This window comes from Eutrema salsugineum, unplaced genomic scaffold (genome assembly GCF_000478725.1).
Source record: "Eutrema salsugineum unplaced genomic scaffold, Eutsalg1_0 scaffold_20, whole genome shotgun sequence".
In the NCBI taxonomy this organism is placed as follows: domain Eukaryota; kingdom Viridiplantae; phylum Streptophyta; class Magnoliopsida; order Brassicales; family Brassicaceae; genus Eutrema; species Eutrema salsugineum.
Window position 1 is genome coordinate 1952115 of NW_006256828.1, and position 19780 is coordinate 1971894.

Consider the following 19780-nt stretch of genomic DNA (forward strand, 5'->3'; position numbering starts at 1 on the left):
AATAGCAGCTCACAGAGGCAATTATCAACATTGAAATCTCTATAAGGATTCTTGTGAGAGCTGTTCATTAAAGGTTACTTACAGAGGAGTTTCAGTTTCCTCTGGCTATTGCAAGTGCTATCTTGACAGTCTCGAGCTCTCCTTCGAGGTAAGAGTATAGATCCTCAAGGGCTGAGACAAGATCCTGAAAAAAACACAGTAGAACAACATCAAAGAAAAGAACATCATATATCAACAACTTCATGCTCAATCATATCCGTTTACCTCTTTCTCATCATTCAGAGCAGCTCTTTTTCATTGGTCCGCAGCATTCTTTGTGGTTTCTCCCTGAGAAAAAAACAGGGGCACAACATCAAATCAACCACATCATATGTCAACAACACCATGCTCATCGTATCAGCTTAGTCTTTACCTCTTTCTTTTAAGTCTCACCATTCACTGTTTCAGCTTCTTTGTCCGCAGAGATTTTTCTGTCAAGGTTCTGAAAAAACAGCAGCACAACATCACATCAATGACATCATATCTCAAAAAAATCATGAAACATCATGCTCATCATATCAGCTTCACCCTTTACCTCTTTATCATCTTTCACAAAAGCTTCTTTTTCTTGGTCTGCAGAGATTTTTCCCTGAAAAAACAGGGGCACAACATCACATCAACAACATCATGAAACATCATGGTTATCATATCAGCTTCTCCGTTTACCTCTTTTTCGTCCTTCACAGCAACTTCTTGGTCCGCATTCACTGAGATTTTTCCCTGAAGAAACAGGAGCACAACATCAAATATCATATCTCAACAACATCATTCACATCATATGAGCTTCTTTGTTTACCTTTTTCAGCTTTAGGTACTGCTTGCTCTGCCTTTCTAGCTACTTCTGATTTCTCCTGCTCAGCAGCTGCTTTCTCTGCCTTTCTAACTGCTTCTGCTGCTTCATCTGTTTCTTCCCTTGCCTTTTTAGCATACTCTTCAGCAGCTCGAGCTTTTTTTTTTGCAACTTTTTCTCTTGCCTTTTAACCTTCCTAGCTGCAGCTAATTCCTTCCTTAGAGTTTGGCCGCCAACCACGGGTTCACTAACCTCAATATTGTTTCTTCTCTTCCAGTCTTTCCTCAGCTCTTGCATTAACTTAATAAATTTGTATATAATATATTAATATAAGAATAAAAATATCTATATTTTGTTAAAAAAATATTATTGCACAAAAAATGCATACATATTTCAATGACACATGATAAAAATATTACAAAAAATACAATAACAAATTTTCAAAAGCAATGACTCATTAATTAAAGAAAAGCAACTATATGAATTAATTAATTATGTAACGATATGAAGTAATGATATGAAACAATTGAAGTGAACAATTAATTATATATAAAGACAAAGAGAAATTTGAAAAAAGTTGAAGATATAAACATATTTTAGGTTTTTTCTAGTCGCAATTTGAGTGAATAAATTGTAAATTCTATGTTTCAATTCCAAAAATCTTTTTATTTATTTTTGTTATTTTGAAAAGTTTTAATTATTTTGTATCCGGCTGGTTATCTGGATTGTTTTTTTCTAAATTTTACTGGTTGAATAACTAGCGGGTTTTAATACTAAACCCAAACTGGAATAGTGACCGCATCCTGGATTTACCAATCTGTCCGGGTTACAAAACATTGGTAAAATCCCAATTTGCGGGAAAAAAACAATAAAAAGTGTAAGATAGGCCCATTTTTATTAGCACGGCCCATTTCAATACCACGAATACATTTTTCAATCTCCATTTTAGATAAAATAATCTTTTCCTTTCTATCTCAGTTGTTCAATTTCGTCGTCGTCTTCGTCCTTCTTCCGACTCCGAGATCTCGTCGAACCTCCGTTTTGAATCTCAAAATCTACGGAAATCAGCTCGTCTGATTATCGGATTCGACGGAAGATTATTCGATCTGCGTCTCGATTCGCTTGGATCGAAGATGCCTGTGGCTGCTTCCGCTATCTACTTTCTAAATCTCCGTGGCGATGTACTCATTAATCGCACATACCGAGATGACGTCGGGTTAGAGAGCTTTTCTATTTTCACATTTTCCGCTCCAAATGCTTCGAAATTTTAATTTAGTCTTTTAAGGATTTGAGAATTTTTCACTACATTTTTCAGCTGTGTGTTTTGTTCTATCGCTTCTAAGTAGTTCACTTCGTAGGATTGAGATTTCTGATTTGATGGATTCGAGCTGAATATAATTCATTTTTAATTATTAGGGGAAATATGGTGGATGCATTTCGGACACATATAATGCAGACCAAGGAGTTAGGGAATTGTCCTGTGCGTCAGATTGGTGGCTGCTCCTTTGTCTATATGCGAATCAGCAATGTCTACATCGTAATTGTTGTCAGTAGCAATGCTAATGTAGCTTGTGGGTTCAAATTCGTTGTTGAGGTAAAAAAAACTTAGGTGTTTTTGTTTCACTTGCATTTCCCAAATATAGTTTTGATTCTATACAAATCTGACTTAGTTACTACTGCTTTTGATTCACACATTTAGGCTGTTGCTTTGTTCAAATCATACTTTGGTGGAGCTTTTGATGAAGACGCTATTAGAAATAACTTTGTTCTGATTTATGAATTGTTGGATGGTAAGTAAGGCTTTGTAGTATCATTATCAAATCCCCGTTGATTATTGTTCTAGTTTTTTCTTGCAACATCAAGCAATGATATTTTGGTATGGAATTGCAGAGATCATGGACTTTGGCTATCCACAAAATCTCTCACCTGAAATTTTGAAACTTTACATTACTCAGGAAGGTGTACGGTCACCATTTTCATCAAAGGTAAAGGCATATGCTCACCTTTGTATACAACAGATTTTGAATTGTATTGCTGTATGGTGCTTGCAAGTGAGCTTTTTTTTGCTTTGTATGTTTTCATTCATAAGTTTCTTTTCATGTGTAAAAAAATCGAAAACAGCCAAAAGATAAGCCTGTTCCAAATGCAACATTACAAGTTACGGGTGCTGTTGGTTGGAGAAGAGAGGGCCTTGCGTATAAAAAGAATGAGGTAAGAGTTGAGTTAAGTTTTGTGTGTATTTCATTTGCTAGATTGTACGGAAATGTTGATATTAGGCATTCTCACTACTGCAGGTGTTTCTGGATATTGTGGAAAGTGTAAACCTTCTTATGTCCTCTAAAGGTAACCAATTGCTTTTTTTTCTTTCTATAAAAGGTTTCTGTCTTCCTGATTATCTTGTATGACTGTTTTTGCACATTTTTGCAACTGTTAGGCAATGTTCTCCGGTGTGATGTGACGGGGAAAGTCTTAATGAAATGTTTCCTTTCGGGAATGCCTGATTTGAAGTTGGGGTTGAATGATAAAATTGGTCTTGAGAAGGAATCAGAAATGAAATCTCGTCCAGCTAAAAGGTAAGTTTTCTTAAACGAGTGATCCACACTAGCCACTGACGCTTCTTTTGCTCACTGACTAAATCTTGTTGTGCAGTGGTAAAACCATTGAGCTTGATGATGTCACATTTCACCAGTGTGTGAACCTGACAAGATTCAACTCTGAGAAGACAGTTAGCTTCGTACCACCGGATGGTGAATTTGAACTGATGAAGTAAGTTTTGGAATGTTCACTGTTGCACATTGTTCTGGTACCCAAGTGTACTGACATGATGATGTCTCAGGTACCGAATAACAGAAGGTGTGAATCTGCCTTTCCGCGTATTACCAACAATCAAAGAACTTGGTCGTACACGCATGGAAGTGAATGTCAAGGTACATAGCTTTTCTTCTCAAAGATTAAGGAAGGAAAAAAAGAGAACAACTTGCTCTTTGCTCACTTACAATTCGTTTTTGTGTTTTGTCCTTTCAGGTCAAAAGTGTGTTTGGTGCTAAAATGTTTGCCCTTGGGGTCGTAGTGAAAATTCCAGTGCCAAAACAAACAGCAAAGACAAATTTCCAAGTGACAACTGGTCGCGCTAAGTACAATCCATCAATCGATTGCTTGGTTTGGAAGTGAGTTTATACCATCTTTAAGATATATCCGTCAGATTTCATCTCTAAAATTCCATTAGTTGGTGTTTTATCATTCATTTTCCTTCTCTTTAATCTCTATAGGATAAGAAAATTCCCAGGACAAACAGAGTCCACATTAAGTGCAGAAATTGAGTTGATCTCAACAATGGGAGAAAAGAAATCTTGGACCAGGCCACCAATTCAAATGGAATTTCAGGTCAATCTTCTTCTCTTGTTGGCATTGTTAAATCGAACCAGATTGTTTAAAGCGATTGTTAACCCTCTCAGTTTCGTTCTATTTCCAGGTACCAATGTTCACAGCATCTGGTTTGCGAGTTCGCTTTCTCAAGGTACGCTTCCGATAAATGTGTTGCTACGTAACGGAATCTCCATGCCATTGTGCCATCTAATTTATGAAATCTTTTATGTGATTTGGGTTTTCTTCATTTGCTTCTGGTCTTTAAAAATGTTGATCGCTTTACTTGGTTAGCTATTGAAAGTTCGACCTGACCCGTAACTTGAAATGATTGACAGGTTTGGGAGAAGAGCGGTTACAACACGGTGGAGTGGGTTCGATACATAACGAAAGCTGGATCTTATGAGATCAGGTGCTGAGCTTAAAACACAGTTTCAGGTTCAGTGACAAGACCTTGAGGTGTTCATGGCTTCTAGCTTTTGTCCCTTAAGCAAAACATAAGGAAAGAGTTAATATGTTTTTATATCTCGTTTATGTTTGTTTTGTTCATTAGAGATATCTTTTGTTAATATGATTTCTTATGTCCTCATTTGGTATTGAATTCTGATTTTTTTTTTCCTACTCTGTTTAAGATTCTGTACGAGTTTTAGTTTAGATTAATTTTGGTGTAATCGAACGTGATATTGAGTATTTGTGAAAGCAGTCGGATTTCTTTGGATAAGACTAATAACAGATTATGAAAAAAAATGATTTTTAAAATTTAATTTTAAGCCATCACTGTTATTGTATCACATTATCTGCAAATTTTCCAAATTACGTAATTTTTCTAATCATTGAGGATATGTTCTTGTGTAAGAAGTTACATAATTTAAAGTTTTTTAAGAGTACTAACTACTAAGATTTTTTCTTTTTGAACTATGATATATGGAGGGAAATGGGAATACAAAGACGAAAGTCACAAAATGATAAAATAATTGCTTTTAGAATGTTTATGGATATATTTTAAAGTTTGACATATCAAAGTATTTTTAGTTTTGACTATAAGCTTTTTTTATTTTGTTCATAACATACCCCAAAAAAAGTTTACTTGATCTTTAAATAGAATGTATGACTGTTGGATACCATCGAAGTATTTTACACATCAAAGCATCTTGATGTTGTTAAAAAAAAATTGATACCAGTTCAATAACTTTAAAAAATAAATTGCGAGTCTTACTAATCTCATGACAAATAACACTAAATATCTAAAAAATGTTAAAACAAAATCATGTTTGGTTAACATAGGTTCATAATACATAACATCTTGCAATAACTCAACTTGCAAAAAATTTATGTCTTTTGTTATGCTATACTAGAGATCTATGTCCATATCTCCGCTTTGGTCTTCTTCGTTGCTACTGCTCGTCCAAAGCTTGATGGTGCGGTCATGTGAAACAGTAGCAATACAGGAGGTATCTGCAGCGATATCTAGAGAGGCGACTTTTGACTCGTGCCCTGCTAAGCTTTTAACAAGCGAGAAATCTCTGCCTGACCATATCTGCAACAGAAAATGTTAGAAAGAATTAAGTAAATGAAACACAGAAGATTAAAAAAGATAATTAGGGCTAGGGATTGCAAAAGTATTTACATTGACTTTCATGTCGTATGAGGCAGTGGCTAGGAAGTATCCTTCTTGTGGTTCATACTTGACTTGAGACACAAGGTTAGCATGAGCTGGTATAATGTACAATGACTTTCTCATTCTTAGATCCCAAATACGGCATTGATTATCCTCACCACCAGATGCCAAGTGATAACCATTAGGAGAGAAATTCACTGAGAGAACCTATAAACAACAGAGGAGATTAAAATAAGGGTTAGTAAAAATTATCACTTTTGCCTGAGGAAGAGGAACAATAGAACAAAACTTGAGTCTTACCGGTTTAATGTGTCCTTGGAAGACGAGAATACTCCTACCAGTGCGGAGATCCCAAACCCGTGCGAGTGAATCAAGCCCAGAAGAAGCTGCTAATGCTCCATCTTGTTGAAATGCAATTCCATAGACACTACGACTATGACCTTCTTGCAAAAGCAGCTCTGCTCCAGTGTTTACATCCCACAGTCTCCATGTTTTGTCAAAGCTTGTTGTTCCGAGGTACTTCCCTGATGGGTGGAAGGCAACGCGTGCAAGACGATCCAGATGACCTTCAAAAGTTTGTACGAGTGTTCCATCAGTTTTCCACAACTTTGCAGTTCGATCAGCAGAAGCAGTTGCTAGACAATCATCCACAGGGGAGAACACTACATCAGTTGCACGTTCTTTGTGATCCTTCAAGACAGAAATCTTGTTTGTAACTTGAGGCATCTCCCACAATTTAGTAACTCCACTCAGAGAACTAGACAAAGAAAAACCCACGAATTATTATACAGTAGAGGAAGTATGTGAATCACACAAGTCATGAATCTAGAGAACGTGAAATGCATTTAGAAGGGACAAAGCTGATATATCAACGGAAACGAATATGCAGGTAGAATGCAAAATATTCCATGAAACTGTAATCAATGAATAGAGATGAGCAAAAAATAGATCCAAGCCTAAGAAACTGAATGTGAAAAAATATGTAAATTTGTGCTTGAGAGTGAGAAAGAGATAGATGAGAGATGTACCATGTGGCAAGTATTTTCCCATCGCGTGAGAAGGAGCAGCCGGTAAGAGGACGATCATCCCCAAAATTACTGCAATCAAGGACCATGCCTTTAGCATGCTTCAAAGCCCACTTAGTCTCTGCATCCATATCTTCATCTGGATCATCCCTTCGACGCTTTGCACGCTGAATTCTGACAGCAGCTCTCTTGATAGAAAATTTGGAAATTTCAATTCTAGCCTCTCTTAGTTCCTTTGGACCCTCAGTGAAAAACGGGTATTCAAGTATTTCATCATCCACTTCCTCTTTTGGAGGAGCGATATCTTCTTCGTGAGCTCTAAGCAGTTTATCCAATTGGCCATCGATATCAAGCCTAGCCATATGCTGAGCCAACCTAGCTCTTCTCTCCATTTCCTGTTCTCCAAACAGAGTAATGGGCTGACCAAGTCGTCTAAGGCGATCCCTCACAGCTTTGTCATTCGTTGGAACTGCGAGAGCAGCAGCACGACGTTTTATCTGCATGTCTTTCAGTGCCTTTTCTCGTCTTTCTCTGACCTGCCTACTCTCTTCAGATATCTCATAATGTTCATCCTCTGATTCCGAATCCGATTCACTCGATTTTTCTCCACCATTTTGTGGCCTAAAAGTTGGTGGACGGGTAGCTGGAGGTGGAGCCATTGGTATTGGAGCCATTGGTGGTGGCAATGAAACATTGTCTTCCTTGTTGAGTTCCATGTTTCTTTAAATTTCCCCAAAAAATAACACCACCGGAGCAAGCAGCAATGTAGACAAAACTCTGGAACAAAGACAAAAATCTAGAACATTTATCAATCAAGAAAGAATTACTACGAGATCAAACGGGTAACTTTAATCTAAAACCAAAGCCAGTGCTCTCTTGGGAATTTAATCAAACAGCTTACAGTCAAAGCATCAAGCTTCATAAGGGCGTACACTTGAAACTTTAGGACAAAGAACCAAAGGAAAAATCAGCAATTTTCAGGAGAAATATGGAAGCTGGGAGCTTGATTTTACCAGAAATTGATAAAACCCACGAATCTCGCTACACCTCTTCGCGACCCACACATAAGAAGTAGACTTGTCCGTTGCTCAAGCTTCGCCTTTCCTAAGAGAAAACCCATAACCTAATCAACAACCCGATGATTAAACAATCCGTATTCCTGAGAAACAAATATTCAGAGATTTAGGAAAGTTCTTACCTCTGTAAAGGCAATAGCAAAACGGAAAAGAAGCGAGACGCCGGAATAAAAAAGGCTTATGTTTTCGTTTATAACTTTTTTATAATACTAGGTTTTTCACCCACACACACAAAATTAACTTAAATTTTTTTATAATTTTATTTTATGACAACAACTTAGATATAGGAGTCTCTATATATATGTAAAGTAATTTTATTTCTATAATTTTCCTATTTTCATATTATTTTAATTTTTTTTATTAGTATAATTTTTATACATAATTTTCTTACCTTTAATAATTTTAAAAACAATAATAGAATTTAGAAATTTTTTTAATTTTCAATATTATGATGAATCAATAAAAATTTGATACATTATTTTTTATTCTTTTTTATTTATTTTATTAGGAATAATATTAACATTTATAAACTTTCTTAATTTTCAATGTTAATGTAAACTAATAAAATTATTATTTTTTATTTTATATGAACATTTTTAAAAATATTTACTTTCAATTTTTACTAGTAATATAATAAATTTTCTATCAATGTTTGAATACTAAAATACAGAAAAGTACTAATTTGAAAATCTAATATAAATACAATATTTTAATACTAATACAATATTTTTCAATAAAAACTTTTATAACTAAAACTTTTTGCGATTATATCTCTATATTATTATTTGAATAGATATTTACGTAATTAATTTTTATTTGTAAAATATTACAAAGTATTTTACATAAATAAATATTTATATTTATAAGATATTATATAAATAAATTTTTACTTAGAAAATAGTACATAAATAAGTTTTATAAATTATAAATATAGAAAACTCAATTAAATATTTCTTTTTAAAAAATAATTAAATATAAAATTCTCAGATTTGTTTTGAATATATATGGATATAAATCAAAAGTGTATTTTAATTTTTTTATTTATTACAATAGTAAAATATGTTTTATTATTTTAAATAATATCAATCCCTATATATGAAAATAATTTATTTAGACTTTTATAATATTTTTCATTTTTATGTTCATAATTAATTAGTATTATTTTTGAAAATCAGTTCAGTTATTTATATAAAAAATAAAATATTTTTTTAAATTTTAAATTATATTTTTTTACGAATTGATCCAAATAATATTTTAGTAAATTACAAAATAGATTAAATAGAATAATTTTTCCAATTTAACAATTTATATATATTTATTATTAACACATATTATATAATTTATTAACTAAAAATGATAGTTTGATCTTTGATAAAATATTCACAATTAAATTCTTATTTTATGGATATATAATATTAACATCATATCACTTTTACATTTAAAACCTATTAATAATTAAAGCACATAACAAAACTAGCTTAAAATTCTATTTGATGATATATATATAGAAATAAATATCGGTTGTGTGATATTTATATATGTTATCTAATTGTCACTAATTGTTTTATTTATATTTTTATGAAAGAATTTTTACCATTAATTTTAATTTAACCAAAAAATTAAAACTAAATTTAAAAATATTTTAAAAAATATTACTCTGCACAAAGTGCAGATTAAATTTTAGTACTATCAAATTTGATATGTAGCTTAAAATATTTTTATCCTTAATTATTTTAATAATTATATTAAATTCGTAGTAAAACAAGGGATGACGACAAATTTCCTTTCCTATATTTTGGATGATAATAAAACCAAAGCACGATCTAATTAAGAGATTCTAAAATAATTTTTTTTTTAATGCTCGAAGTATTATACCCAATCAGAGTCTTTCAGTCTCTAGGACTCTAAATATCTAAATATTAATTAAATTAAAGTAACAAAACAAACACAGAAAATCTCCTGAAAACCCTAAATACTAAGATTTTATATTTTTCTATTAAAATTACAAATTCCGCTACAACTTCGTCCCTCTCTCTCTCTCTCTCGGACTCTGTGTGTGTGTGAGATAGTTGTTAGCTCACACGCTTTACCTTAAAGCTTCGCCAATTTCTCGACTCGATTTTCTCGGAATTCGCAAAACAGAAAAATAAAAAAAGAAATCAGAAATCTGGGTCTACGAAAATTAGGCCGAAAGAAACAATCTTTGAGTTTGATTTCTTCTTCCTCTTCCCTCTCTCTCTAATGGATTCAAGAGACATCCCACAACCGCCGCATCAACAGCTTCAACCACCACCGGGAATGTTAATACCTCATTACCGTAACCCTAACGCCGCCGCACTAATGGGTCCCACCTCAACATCTCAATCGATCCATCACCGTCTACCTTTCGGCTCTCTCGCACCGCAACAACACCAAACGCTTCAGCAACAACAACAGCAAATGGATCAGAAAACGCTCGAGTCGCTTGGATTCGGCGACGGATCGCCTTCTTCTCAGCCGATGCGGTTTGGGATCGATCAGAATCAGAATCAGCAACTTCAACAGCAGCAAGTGAAGAAGAAGCGAGGAAGGCCAAGGAAATATGCTCCTGATGGTAGCATTGGGTTAGGTTTAGCTCCGACGTCTCCACTTCTCGCCGCCGCTTCTAATTCCTACGGTGGTGGCGGTGACGGCGTCGGAGATAGCGGCGGCGGTGGAGGAAATGCGAGTTCTGCTGATCCACCTGCTAAACGTAACAGAGGAAGACCTCCTGGCTCAAGCAAGAAACAGCTTGATGCTTTAGGTAAAAAAAAAAACAAGAACTTGAATCTCATCTCTTAAAGTTCGAATCTTTAACACACATTCGTTTCTGATTACATGCAAATTGATCTGATGGGTTTGATGGATTTTGCTTCAGGAACAGCAGGAGTAGGTTTTACACCTCATGTGATTGAAGTGAAGACAGGAGAGGTATGTTGTTTTAATTATCTCAAAATGTGATTGATTCTGGAACTCTTTCAATGCTTCAAGATTAGTGACTTAGAAAAAGTTTGGAGGAAGTAGTAAAGATCTTGTTTTTCAGTGAATTAGATGGAAGAATGATTTTTGCGAGTAATGTTGTTTGTGTTTGCTAAATCAGGACATAGCGTCGAAGGTGATGGCTTTTTCGGATCAAGGGCCACGAACAATCTGTATTCTCTCTGCAAGTGGCGCAGTTTCTACTATGACGCTTCGCCAAGCTTCTAATCCTGGTGCAAGTGATACTTACGAGGTTCCAAAACATGCTCTTCACTTTAGTGCTAAAGCATGTATCTGTGTCTTTAGTGTTGAGATTTTGTATATGTGTTCTTCTTTTGCAGGGACGGTTCGAAATCATTACACTCTCAGGCTCCTTCTTAAATTATGAAGTAAATGGTTCCGTTAACAGAAGTGGTAGCTTGAGTGTGGCTGTGGCTGGACCCGAGGGCCGGATTTTAGGTGGCCGTGTAGTTGGTCCGCTAGTAGCTGCAACACAAGTGCAGGTACAAAAACATCAACCTTTTCTTGTTTAATTTGCTTAAGGGGAAGAAACAAAATCACCAAATCGGTTTCTTTTATGTTTCATTTGATTCCCAATGTGATCCAATATACAGGTCATAGTGGGAAGCTTTGTTGCAGAAGCAAAGAAACCGAAACAGAGTAGCGGGAACAATGCTCGGGGACAGAATCCTGAACCTGCTTCAGCACCGGCTAATATGTTGAACTTTGGATCAAACTCTCAAGGACCATCAAGCGAGTCATCAGATGAGAATGAAAGCGGTTCTCCTTCGATGCACCGTGACAATAACAATGGGATTTATGGAAACTCTGTGGCTCAACAGCAACAACAGCAACTGCGTCAGATGCAAATGTACCATAATCTTTGGCCGAGTAATGGTCAATAATCAGAAGTTGCTGCAGAGAATCTGCTTCGGTTTTGGTTGGTTTAGGCTGGATTTGATCTTTTGTTTCTTTTGTGAAGGTTATGCCAAACTAAAGAAGATTTCAAGCTTGAGGCTTCTACTAGCTTCTTTTTTTGTTTTTGTTTTTAGATAAATAATTACATATAGAGAGATCTTAAAATTAGGGGGTTTTAGTTTTTTTTTGTGGGGATGGTCTTTAGTCTTTACATTGCTTTTTAGTGATTACTTTAGTTTCTCGGTTAATTTTTTTTTTTTTTGGTTAATTTTATGTGACTCTTTTTATTTCTTTTTACGTGATGGTGATAAAAATCTCTCTTTTTCTTGTTACCTCTTTCAATTTTAAGACTATCTGAATTAAATGATACAAGTATACATTATTAAGACTATTTTTAAAAACATTAGGCCGATGTTAATCATTAACGACGTTTGGGGTTCATGTCTTCGCTATCGATTTTTCTTTGAATATCAGCCGTTAGATTTGTCGCCAACCTCTCATAAGGTGCAATTAAGCTTTGGTCTCACAGCCGTTGGATGTGATGACCGTTGATGTGATGACACGTTACATGGCGCTAAGCGGCAATTGAGAGAAGCTTAATCGGCCGTCGTTAAGTTGCACGTGGCTTCTCATCAAACCATGCGATTAAAAAGAAAAAGGTACTTTAGAGTACCTCAAATGTGATAGTGAAACATAACTTCTTCATCATCATCATCATCATCTTCTCATCAGATGCAGTCGTCTAAACTCGAACTCTGGTCTGGTGAAATCACTCACATGTGGTCAGACCAATGAGACTAGATGGACGACTGCAGCTAACCCCGCAGAGACTTAATGACTACCAAATCTTTTTTTTTTTTTTTGTCTCCTAGTTATAGTGAACTATGATTTGGTTTAATTTTTTTTGTTTGCTAAATATGATTTGATTTAATTTATTTGATTTGTGTTACATCTTACATATACATTTAAAGAAAATCTATACGATTATTACTAACGACTAAATTTCAATTCAAGCCAACAACAAAAGACTAAACCCAAAATATCTGATATAACTACCATAATGAAACCAGACTAAGAACTCTTACTTACAAATTGAATACCTTGTTTCTTTGTACATCTGATTATATTGATTAAACTTGCGAGTTTATAGATTGAACACCTTGTTTAATTTTTCCTACATAAAAAAAAAAAAAAATGAGAGCGATGATGATAACTGTTAACAAAAAGAGGCTTTTGTATAAGACAAAAAATAAACACTATATTAATACCAGAAAAAAGGTATTTTAGAATACCTCATTTGTGCATATACAGTAATATCACTAAATTAATTTACTGATATCCAGTTTTGTCGATGTGGTGCAACAACTCGATCAGTGGAAGATAGAGCACTGACCCATGCTCTCACCACTAGACCACGAATAGTTGCAAGTATGTAACTACCCGAAATTTACCTAATGCTGTTTCCTCTACGCTCAACATTTTTTTTTGGCTAAACGAAAATAAAAAACAGTTTTTTTGTCTACCTTCAACATGGAGTTGTAATTTAGTTAAAGTCCGTGCGTCTTATAGTATTCATAAGTAAATTAATTAGCATGTATAATGTTTGAAGTTTAATTAGTACAAGTGTAAAATAGTGTCTATACTCCTTCATAAGATATTAAGATGGTTTAACACTTGGAAATTATTAACGCATGATACTCATGGTATATATATCCATGTTCGAGAATACCAATTAAGTTAATATATTTTTAAGGCTTGATAAAGAAAAAAAAACACGTTATATTTTCACCATTCTTTAGCTATTTCCTTAATTACAATTCTAACAATAATTTCCTAAATAAATCTCCGTTACTTACCATTTACTTAATTCACTCTATCCTCTATTTCCCACCATGTAAATTGCATTTCTTTTGTTTGTGTCACCAATGACATTTGATATGTTTTTAGATTTTTTTATGTATTTCTATAAAATATCCTGCAATTTAGTTTTACAAATCAAAATTACATCTGTGTCTAAAAAAAAAATAACTTCAACTTTAAGCAAATCCTTCTGCACTTTTCAGTATTTAGACTAAGTAGCTTAATTGTGGTGGTTTAATCATCAACACATTGTCACTAAAGACTCGTTCAATGCAAGTTAAAGCAATCACACACACACACACAACTAACAAAACTCATTTCTAAATTAAGTAAACAAATCCTACACACACACACCCACACACTCTCACATTCTCACCATTTTTTTTTTTTTTTTTTTTTTTTCACATTCTCGCCATACACAAAATCTATCATATTTCATCAAAAAATAAAATCAAAAACAAAATATGAATTGAGAAACAAAAAAGCATTCAACCTCTCAATTCTCTACGGCGGAGATAAACAATCTCCGACACTCAATGCCGATAGCACAACCGATCCAACCAAACATAACACTTCAGTCTCAACCACTACATCATTACAATAAACCACCACTCGTCATAATCCTAACCGTGATCCTCCTCGTCGTCTTCTTCATAGGTTTCTTCACTCTCTATTTCTGCAAATACTTCTTCCACAGTCTCACACAAGCTTGGAATCGCCACTACCGCAACGGATCACCAGAAAACCAAATCCAATCACAACAAGAAACCGCCGGTCAACCACCACCTAACCCCGGTTTAGAGCCAAGAATCATCCAATCCTTCCCGTTATTTCCATTCTCATCAGTCAAAGATCTCCGAGAAGACAAACACGGGCTCGAATGCGCAATTTGTCTTCTCGAATTCGAAGAAGAACACATCCTTCTCCGTCTCTTAACCACGTGTTACCATGTTTTCCACCAAGAATGCATCGATCGATGGCTCGAATCCAACAAAACATGCCCTGTTTGTCGCCGGAATCTAGATCCAAACGCGCCTGAAAACATCAAAGAGCTGATCATCGAAGTCATACACGAGAGTCGAGACGATAACCGAGATCAAACGACAACATCGTCGAACGAGGTTCTGTTGTCGAGACAGAGTAGTACTCGTAGTGGTAACAACAACGAGAGAAAGGTTGAATCTTTACCGGATAAATTCTCGAGATCGAAGACGACGGGTCATTCGATAGTGAGGAATAAACCGGAGGAAGAAGATCGGTATACTTTGAGATTACCGGATCATGTTAAGATTAAGGTTACAAGAAGAAATAACAATACTCAAACAGAGAGTTGTATTTCTTTTGGTGAGCTTATGAGAAACAGAGGAGGCCGGTTTGGTGAAGTCTCTGGTCAATCACTTGTACTGGATTCAGAAAATTAGTGAAGATTTTTTACAAATTTTTTTAATTATTAAAATTAGTTCGTTTTGTTAGTTGGGATTATAGAGATTTTTAAATGTTGGTTTAAAAAAAATGAAAACGGCCTTGTCTTTGGTTAATATACGACGCCGTGTTGTAAAAGCGGAAGTGATTGAAACTTGAATACGACGTCACTTTAGGATATTCATATGTTTTCTTCTTCGTCAAGCTCTGCTTTTGAATTCATTTTTTCTTTTCTTTGTTTCCTCGAGTTTCTAACTTATCTGTCAAAATTAGTTAAAGATTCATTCCGTGTTATATAGAAACAAAATATCATCTTTAACATAATAAATAAAAACGATTAATTAAAATTTAAATTTTGAATAAAAAAATGATATTGTGTTTTTCCCTCTTATGCATAATCACACGATCAAAAATCGTTCACACTAGTCAAATTGAAGCAAATTGCCACACTCCTCAACTCGTTCTTTCTGATTTCACCTATCGGTTCTTTTAATGATTCACCAGAGCTGCAATTACTAAAAAATATGATTCAAAACATTTTTTCCCCAATTTTTAGATTTTTGTAAAGAGAATAACACAAAAAAACGTGTAGAAAAAGAAAAACAAAAAAAAAACACATACCTTACTATATAACAAAGAATGATCATCTTTTTCTATATAACACAGAATGATCATTCATTGGTGAAAAACAAGAGGATATTACATCACAGCTCGACTTAGGAATGAGACTTCCCATTAACAATAATCCAAATACATCATTCTTTAGTCCTTTGACCATTTCTGAAACCCAACAACACCTCTTACACTTATAGTTGTGGTGAGGCTAATAAGAATGGGTTGGGTCAGAATGGATTTCCTTGTCATAACAGTGGATTCAACAATCAAAACGAGAGCTGTAATGAGATCAAGAGCAATAATGGTGTGATGGCCATACAATTGCAACTCGTTAATCTTCAAATGGTATCAAATCAGCAAGAGGGGGAAAGAGATGATGCTCACGAATACGATGAAATCCATCACTTCCTCGACTTCATTGATGACAGACAATCATTTGCAGATTCCAAAAAAGTTTACGCTTCAAGGTATGTGTTTTTGTTGTCTTTCCTTTTTTGCACGTTTCTTTGTGTTATTCTCCTTTTAAAAAATCTAAAAAATTTGGGAAAAAAATGTTTTGAACCCTCCGGTGAATCGTTAAAGGAATCGATAGGTGAAATCAGAGAGAATGAATTGAAGAGTGCGGCAACTTGCTTCAATCTGATTAGTGTGAACTAATTTTTAATCGTGTGATTATGCATGAGAAAGAAAAACATAATGTGTCATTTTTTTATTCAAATTTAATTTTTAATTAATTATTTTTATTTATTCTGTTAAAGATGATATTTTATTTTCTATATAACACCAAATGATCATCTTTAACAGAATAAATAAAAAGATCCTATTTTTTTCTAATCTATCTGTCAAAAAATATTTTTGATCATCACGTTTCCAAATGCTACTTTGGTTATATACGACGCCGTGTTGTAAAAGCGGAAGTGATTGAAACTTGAATACGACGCAGCTTTAGGATATTCATATGTTTTCTTCTTCGTCAAGCTCTGCTTTTGAATTCCTGTTTTTTTTTTCTTTTTTTTTATCGAGTTTCTACCTTATCTGTCAAAATTCGTGATCATCACGTTTCCAAATGCTACTTACTCACTTGAAAACTCTAAATATTCCACCATCCCTTCTATGTCGATTTGATTTAGTGTTCTTGGAGAAAAATGGCTTGTGAGTTAATGAAATTCCCGAAATTCTCCACGAAGCTATTGAACATATGTGTTGATTCTCTCTGCAAATTCCGAAACTTGGAGAAAGTCGAGTCCTTGATCATAGACGGAATCCGATTAGGTGTTCTTCCCGATGTCGTCACTTACAACACGTTAATCAAAGGGTACACTCGTTTCGTCGGAATCGACGAGGCTTACGCCGTAACTCGTCGGATGAGAGAAGCCGGAATCAAACCCGACATCGTTACATACAACTCGTTGATCTCAGGAGCCGCAAAACACCTATTGCTGAATCGTGTCCACCAACTGTTCGACGAAATGCGTCAATCACTTTTATCTCCTGACATATGGAGTTACAACATTTTGATGTCTTGCTACTTCAAGCTCGGGAGACACGGAGATGCGTTTCAGATACTTAACGAGGATGTATATCGCGCCGGGCTGTCTCCAGGTGTTGATACTTTCAACATCCTGCTCGACGCGCTTTTCAAAAGCGGTCACACGGATAATGCGATCGAGCTCTTTAAACAGCTCAAGAGCCGGGTTAAACCAGAGCTCATGACGTATAACATTCTCATCAACGGTCTTTGTAAATCAAGAAGAATGAATTGCGTGAATTGGATGCTGAGAGAGCTCAAGAAATCGGGTTACACTCCGAATGCTGTTACTTACACGACGATGCTTAAGCTTTATTTCAAGACCAAGAGGATTGAGAAAGGGCTTGAGCTTTTCTTGAAGATGAAGGAAGAAGGGTATACATTTGACGGGTATGCGAATTGTGCGGTGGTTAGTGCTTTGATTAAAACCGGAAGAGCAGAGGAGGCGTACGAGTGTATGGTAGAGCTTGTGAGAAGCGGTACACGGAGTCAAGACATTGTCTCGTACAACACGTTGTTGAATCTTTACTTTAAAGAAGGGAACTTGGACGCAGTGGATGATGTTTTGGAGGAGATAGAGATGAAGGGATTGAAGCATGATGACTACACGAACACGATCATAGTCAATGGTTTGTTAAGCTTAGGGCATATGAGAGGAGCTGAGAAGCATTTGGCTTGTATAGAAGAGAGAGGGGAGCAGCCAAGTGTCGTCACTTGTAACTGTTTGATTGATGGGTTGTGTAAAGCGGGTCATGTAGACCGTGCGTTGATGTTGTTTAGGTCGATGACGGTGAAAAATGAGTACGCTTGCACTTCTGTTGTGCATAATCTATGTAAAGATGGGCGGATAGTATGCGCTTCGAAAGTGCTCTTGTCTTGTTACGAAATGGGAATGAAGATTCCATCATCAGCAAGACGAGCAGTGTTGTCTGGTTTACGGATTACGGTATCTAACCAGGCGGCGAGGGAGACGGATATCAAACTCCAAGCTGCTATTAAGCGCCATGCACTAAAGCATCCTGTAAGACATTGAAAGTATCTTTCGCATTTTTCAACAACATCAATGACTTGAGGTTAGCTATTGTTTCACTATTGAGCAACTTGGTGGGAAAACTTGGGATTTAATCGCATAGAGATGAGAAATCTGTCGCTTGTAAATTTACTTAGATGAGTTAGATTTTGAGGATATTGAATGAAAGAGCAAGATTGTGATTTTGCTCCAGTAATTTTCAGGTTTAAACGTATCTTCTTTGTGTTCATTTCATTCTGTTAAAAGTTTGGTAAAGAGTCCTTAAGGGTCCAAAGTAAGTTTAGACAAATGACCTAAGACGCCATTTTTGGAACCACTGGTCCCAAAATGTAGCCACGTTACTCATGTGCTGCTTCTGAACACAGTGAAAAAAGCTAATTTTTGAAGTTTGGACTTTTTCTATAGAACTATTTTTACTATTGGAGCTTCTCTGTTTTTTAACAGAAACCAGTAAGAATTTTTTTTTTTTTTTTTTTTGAGCAGAGGACTAAAGATAAAGACTGAGTTTACTATCTAGACGTGGACAAATCTGACAACAACAGTTTCTGGTCTTCGTCCTCTTTGTTTTTCTTGTCTTTCTTTTTCTCGGACTTCGTAAATTGGTACACACTTCTATTAATCTCTCTACAGATGCACAAGTACAAAGATCTGTTGCAAGTTTAGAGATGGATGCTTTCAGAGATTTTACAGACATGAACACGTGTTTGTTTGTTGATGCAACGAATCAGATAAGAGTAGACACGTTTGCTGAGTGTAAAAACATTCACAGGAATCTTTTAAGTCAAATTATTGGAACTTGGAAGCAAACGGACATTGTTGCTTGTCAATGAAATTAAGAGATGGGAAAACGGCCAATTCCCCATGAACTATTGAATCATGCTTATAGCTACATGAAATATTAAAATATGATTAATTTTATCAAAACTGTAAACAATGTGAGTTTTCCGTCAATATTTAATGACATGGCTGACATATGGCATATCGGTTTGTTATGATATGTGGTTTAACTGATTTTTTTTTAATTCAACCATCAAAACGATGTCGTTTTAGTGACCTTAAAAAATAAAATAAAAAATTAAATTCATTTGGCTGAGTTTGAACCTTCAACATCACAGCAAACCATCTATCTTTCAACCAATTGAGCTACATAGACTTTATTATTTTATCTATCAAATAATTACTAAAACTCTTTTTTAATCCCTAAAACTCCTATTCTTCGATGTCGTCTTCTTCATCTAAAACTGAAATCAAATCTCTCCTCCTTCAACTTCCGTCGCTGCGAATTCTTCCCAGGGAACAGATCTACAACTAACTTAATATCACTGATAATTTCGATCCAGAGCAAGGTTTGATTATGATGAGAAATATGATTCGCACGAAAGACAAAGCTAGAGTTTCACTTTGTTTCCCTTGGATTCGTGCTCTTGCAAAGAGTATGATTGCTTCGAGATACAACCTAGTACAGATGAAATCTCTAGCCTTGTTGTGAATCTATCGCT

The 19780-nt window shown here is 35.1% G+C and overlaps 5 protein-coding genes across 10 annotated transcripts; 4 read left to right on the forward strand and 1 right to left on the reverse strand.

The window, feature by feature from the left end:
• The first annotated feature begins 1808 nt into the window (after nucleotides 1–1808).
• LOC18016136 (AP-2 complex subunit mu) lies at nucleotides 1809–4925 on the forward strand. Of its 2 annotated transcripts, XM_006398296.2 has the most exons (13): nucleotides 1809–2045; nucleotides 2246–2423; nucleotides 2529–2619; nucleotides 2720–2814; nucleotides 2951–3040; nucleotides 3124–3172; nucleotides 3264–3402; nucleotides 3479–3595; nucleotides 3666–3756; nucleotides 3854–3996; nucleotides 4099–4213; nucleotides 4302–4346; nucleotides 4531–4925. In XM_006398296.2, exons 1-13 carry the CDS (start codon nucleotides 1963–1965, stop codon nucleotides 4609–4611), a joined length of 1317 nt encoding a protein of 438 aa, XP_006398359.1. In that variant the 5' UTR covers nucleotides 1809–1962; the 3' UTR covers nucleotides 4612–4925. The 2 variants fall into 2 exon arrangements, with proteins under 2 accessions (XP_006398359.1, XP_024011065.1); XM_024155297.1 differs by having other exon boundaries at nucleotides 4099–4346.
• A 488-nt stretch (nucleotides 4926–5413) lies between these two features.
• Nucleotides 5414–8100, reverse strand: LOC18016137 (U4/U6 small nuclear ribonucleoprotein PRP4-like protein). 4 transcript variants are annotated; one of them, XM_024155374.1, is made up of 6 exons: nucleotides 8034–8100; nucleotides 7849–7958; nucleotides 6839–7612; nucleotides 6111–6567; nucleotides 5820–6017; nucleotides 5414–5729 (listed from the first exon to the last, which is right to left on the reverse strand). In XM_024155374.1, the coding sequence occupies exons 3-6, from the start codon at nucleotides 7549–7551 to the stop codon at nucleotides 5544–5546; spliced, it is 1554 nt and encodes a 517-aa protein (XP_024011142.1). In that variant the 5' UTR covers nucleotides 7552–7612; nucleotides 7849–7958; nucleotides 8034–8100; the 3' UTR covers nucleotides 5414–5543. The 4 variants fall into 4 exon arrangements, with proteins under 4 accessions (XP_024011142.1, XP_006398360.1, XP_024011143.1 ...); XM_006398297.2 differs by having other exon boundaries at nucleotides 7849–7939; nucleotides 8034–8073; XM_024155375.1 differs by having other exon boundaries at nucleotides 7849–7934; nucleotides 8034–8051.
• Nucleotides 8101–9975: 1875 nt separating this feature from the next.
• Nucleotides 9976–12064, forward strand: LOC18016138 (AT-hook motif nuclear-localized protein 8). Its single transcript, XM_006398298.2, has 5 exons — nucleotides 9976–10693; nucleotides 10808–10860; nucleotides 11030–11161; nucleotides 11250–11411; nucleotides 11523–12064. Exons 1-5 carry the CDS (start codon nucleotides 10153–10155, stop codon nucleotides 11811–11813), a joined length of 1179 nt encoding a protein of 392 aa, XP_006398361.1. The 5' UTR covers nucleotides 9976–10152; the 3' UTR covers nucleotides 11814–12064.
• A 2158-nt stretch (nucleotides 12065–14222) lies between these two features.
• LOC18016139 (RING-H2 finger protein ATL30) lies at nucleotides 14223–15155 on the forward strand. The gene has a single exon (XM_006398299.2). It carries the CDS (start codon nucleotides 14223–14225, stop codon nucleotides 15105–15107), a length of 885 nt encoding a protein of 294 aa, XP_006398362.1. The 3' UTR covers nucleotides 15108–15155.
• A 1593-nt stretch (nucleotides 15156–16748) lies between these two features.
• LOC18016140 (pentatricopeptide repeat-containing protein At5g46680) lies at nucleotides 16749–19134 on the forward strand. Of its 2 annotated transcripts, none has more exons than XM_006398300.2 (2): nucleotides 16749–18272; nucleotides 18765–19134. In XM_006398300.2, exons 1-2 carry the CDS (start codon nucleotides 16869–16871, stop codon nucleotides 18783–18785), a joined length of 1425 nt encoding a protein of 474 aa, XP_006398363.2. In that variant the 5' UTR covers nucleotides 16749–16868; the 3' UTR covers nucleotides 18786–19134. The 2 variants fall into 2 exon arrangements, with proteins under 2 accessions (XP_006398363.2, XP_024011038.1); XM_024155270.1 differs by having other exon boundaries at nucleotides 16749–18324; nucleotides 18765–19046.
• Nucleotides 19135–19780: the final 646 nt, after the last annotated feature.

Bases quoted from the DNA above. Each gene is read 5' to 3' on its own strand.
- LOC18016139 (XM_006398299.2), top strand. From the start codon at position 14,223: ATGCCGATAGCACAACCGATCCAACCAAACATAACACTTCAGTCTCAA.
- LOC18016140 (XM_006398300.2), top strand. From the start codon at position 16,869: ATGGCTTGTGAGTTAATGAAATTCCCGAAATTCTCCACGAAGCTATTG. The intron at 18,273-18,764 runs GTAAGACATTGA...TTTTTTGAGCAG, and splicing joins GCCATGCACTAAAGCATCCT to AGGACTAAAGATAAAGACTG.
- LOC18016138 (XM_006398298.2), top strand. From the start codon at position 10,153: ATGGATTCAAGAGACATCCCACAACCGCCGCATCAACAGCTTCAACCA. The intron at 10,694-10,807 runs GTAAAAAAAAAA...ATTTTGCTTCAG, and splicing joins GAAACAGCTTGATGCTTTAG to GAACAGCAGGAGTAGGTTTT. The intron at 11,162-11,249 runs GTTCCAAAACAT...CTTCTTTTGCAG, and splicing joins GTGCAAGTGATACTTACGAG to GGACGGTTCGAAATCATTAC.
- LOC18016137 (XM_024155374.1), bottom strand. From the start codon at position 7,551: ATGGAACTCAACAAGGAAGACAATGTTTCATTGCCACCACCAATGGCT. The intron at 6,568-6,838 runs GTACATCTCTCA...TTCTTTGTCTAG, and splicing joins GGGAAAATACTTGCCACATG to TTCTCTGAGTGGAGTTACTA. The intron at 6,018-6,110 runs GTAAGACTCAAG...TGTTGTTTATAG, and splicing joins TCCAAGGACACATTAAACCG to GTTCTCTCAGTGAATTTCTC.
- LOC18016136 (XM_024155297.1), top strand. From the start codon at position 1,963: ATGCCTGTGGCTGCTTCCGCTATCTACTTTCTAAATCTCCGTGGCGAT. The intron at 3,403-3,478 runs GTAAGTTTTCTT...CTTGTTGTGCAG, and splicing joins AAATCTCGTCCAGCTAAAAG to TGGTAAAACCATTGAGCTTG. The intron at 4,347-4,530 runs GTACGCTTCCGA...AATGATTGACAG, and splicing joins TGCGAGTTCGCTTTCTCAAG to GTTTGGGAGAAGAGCGGTTA.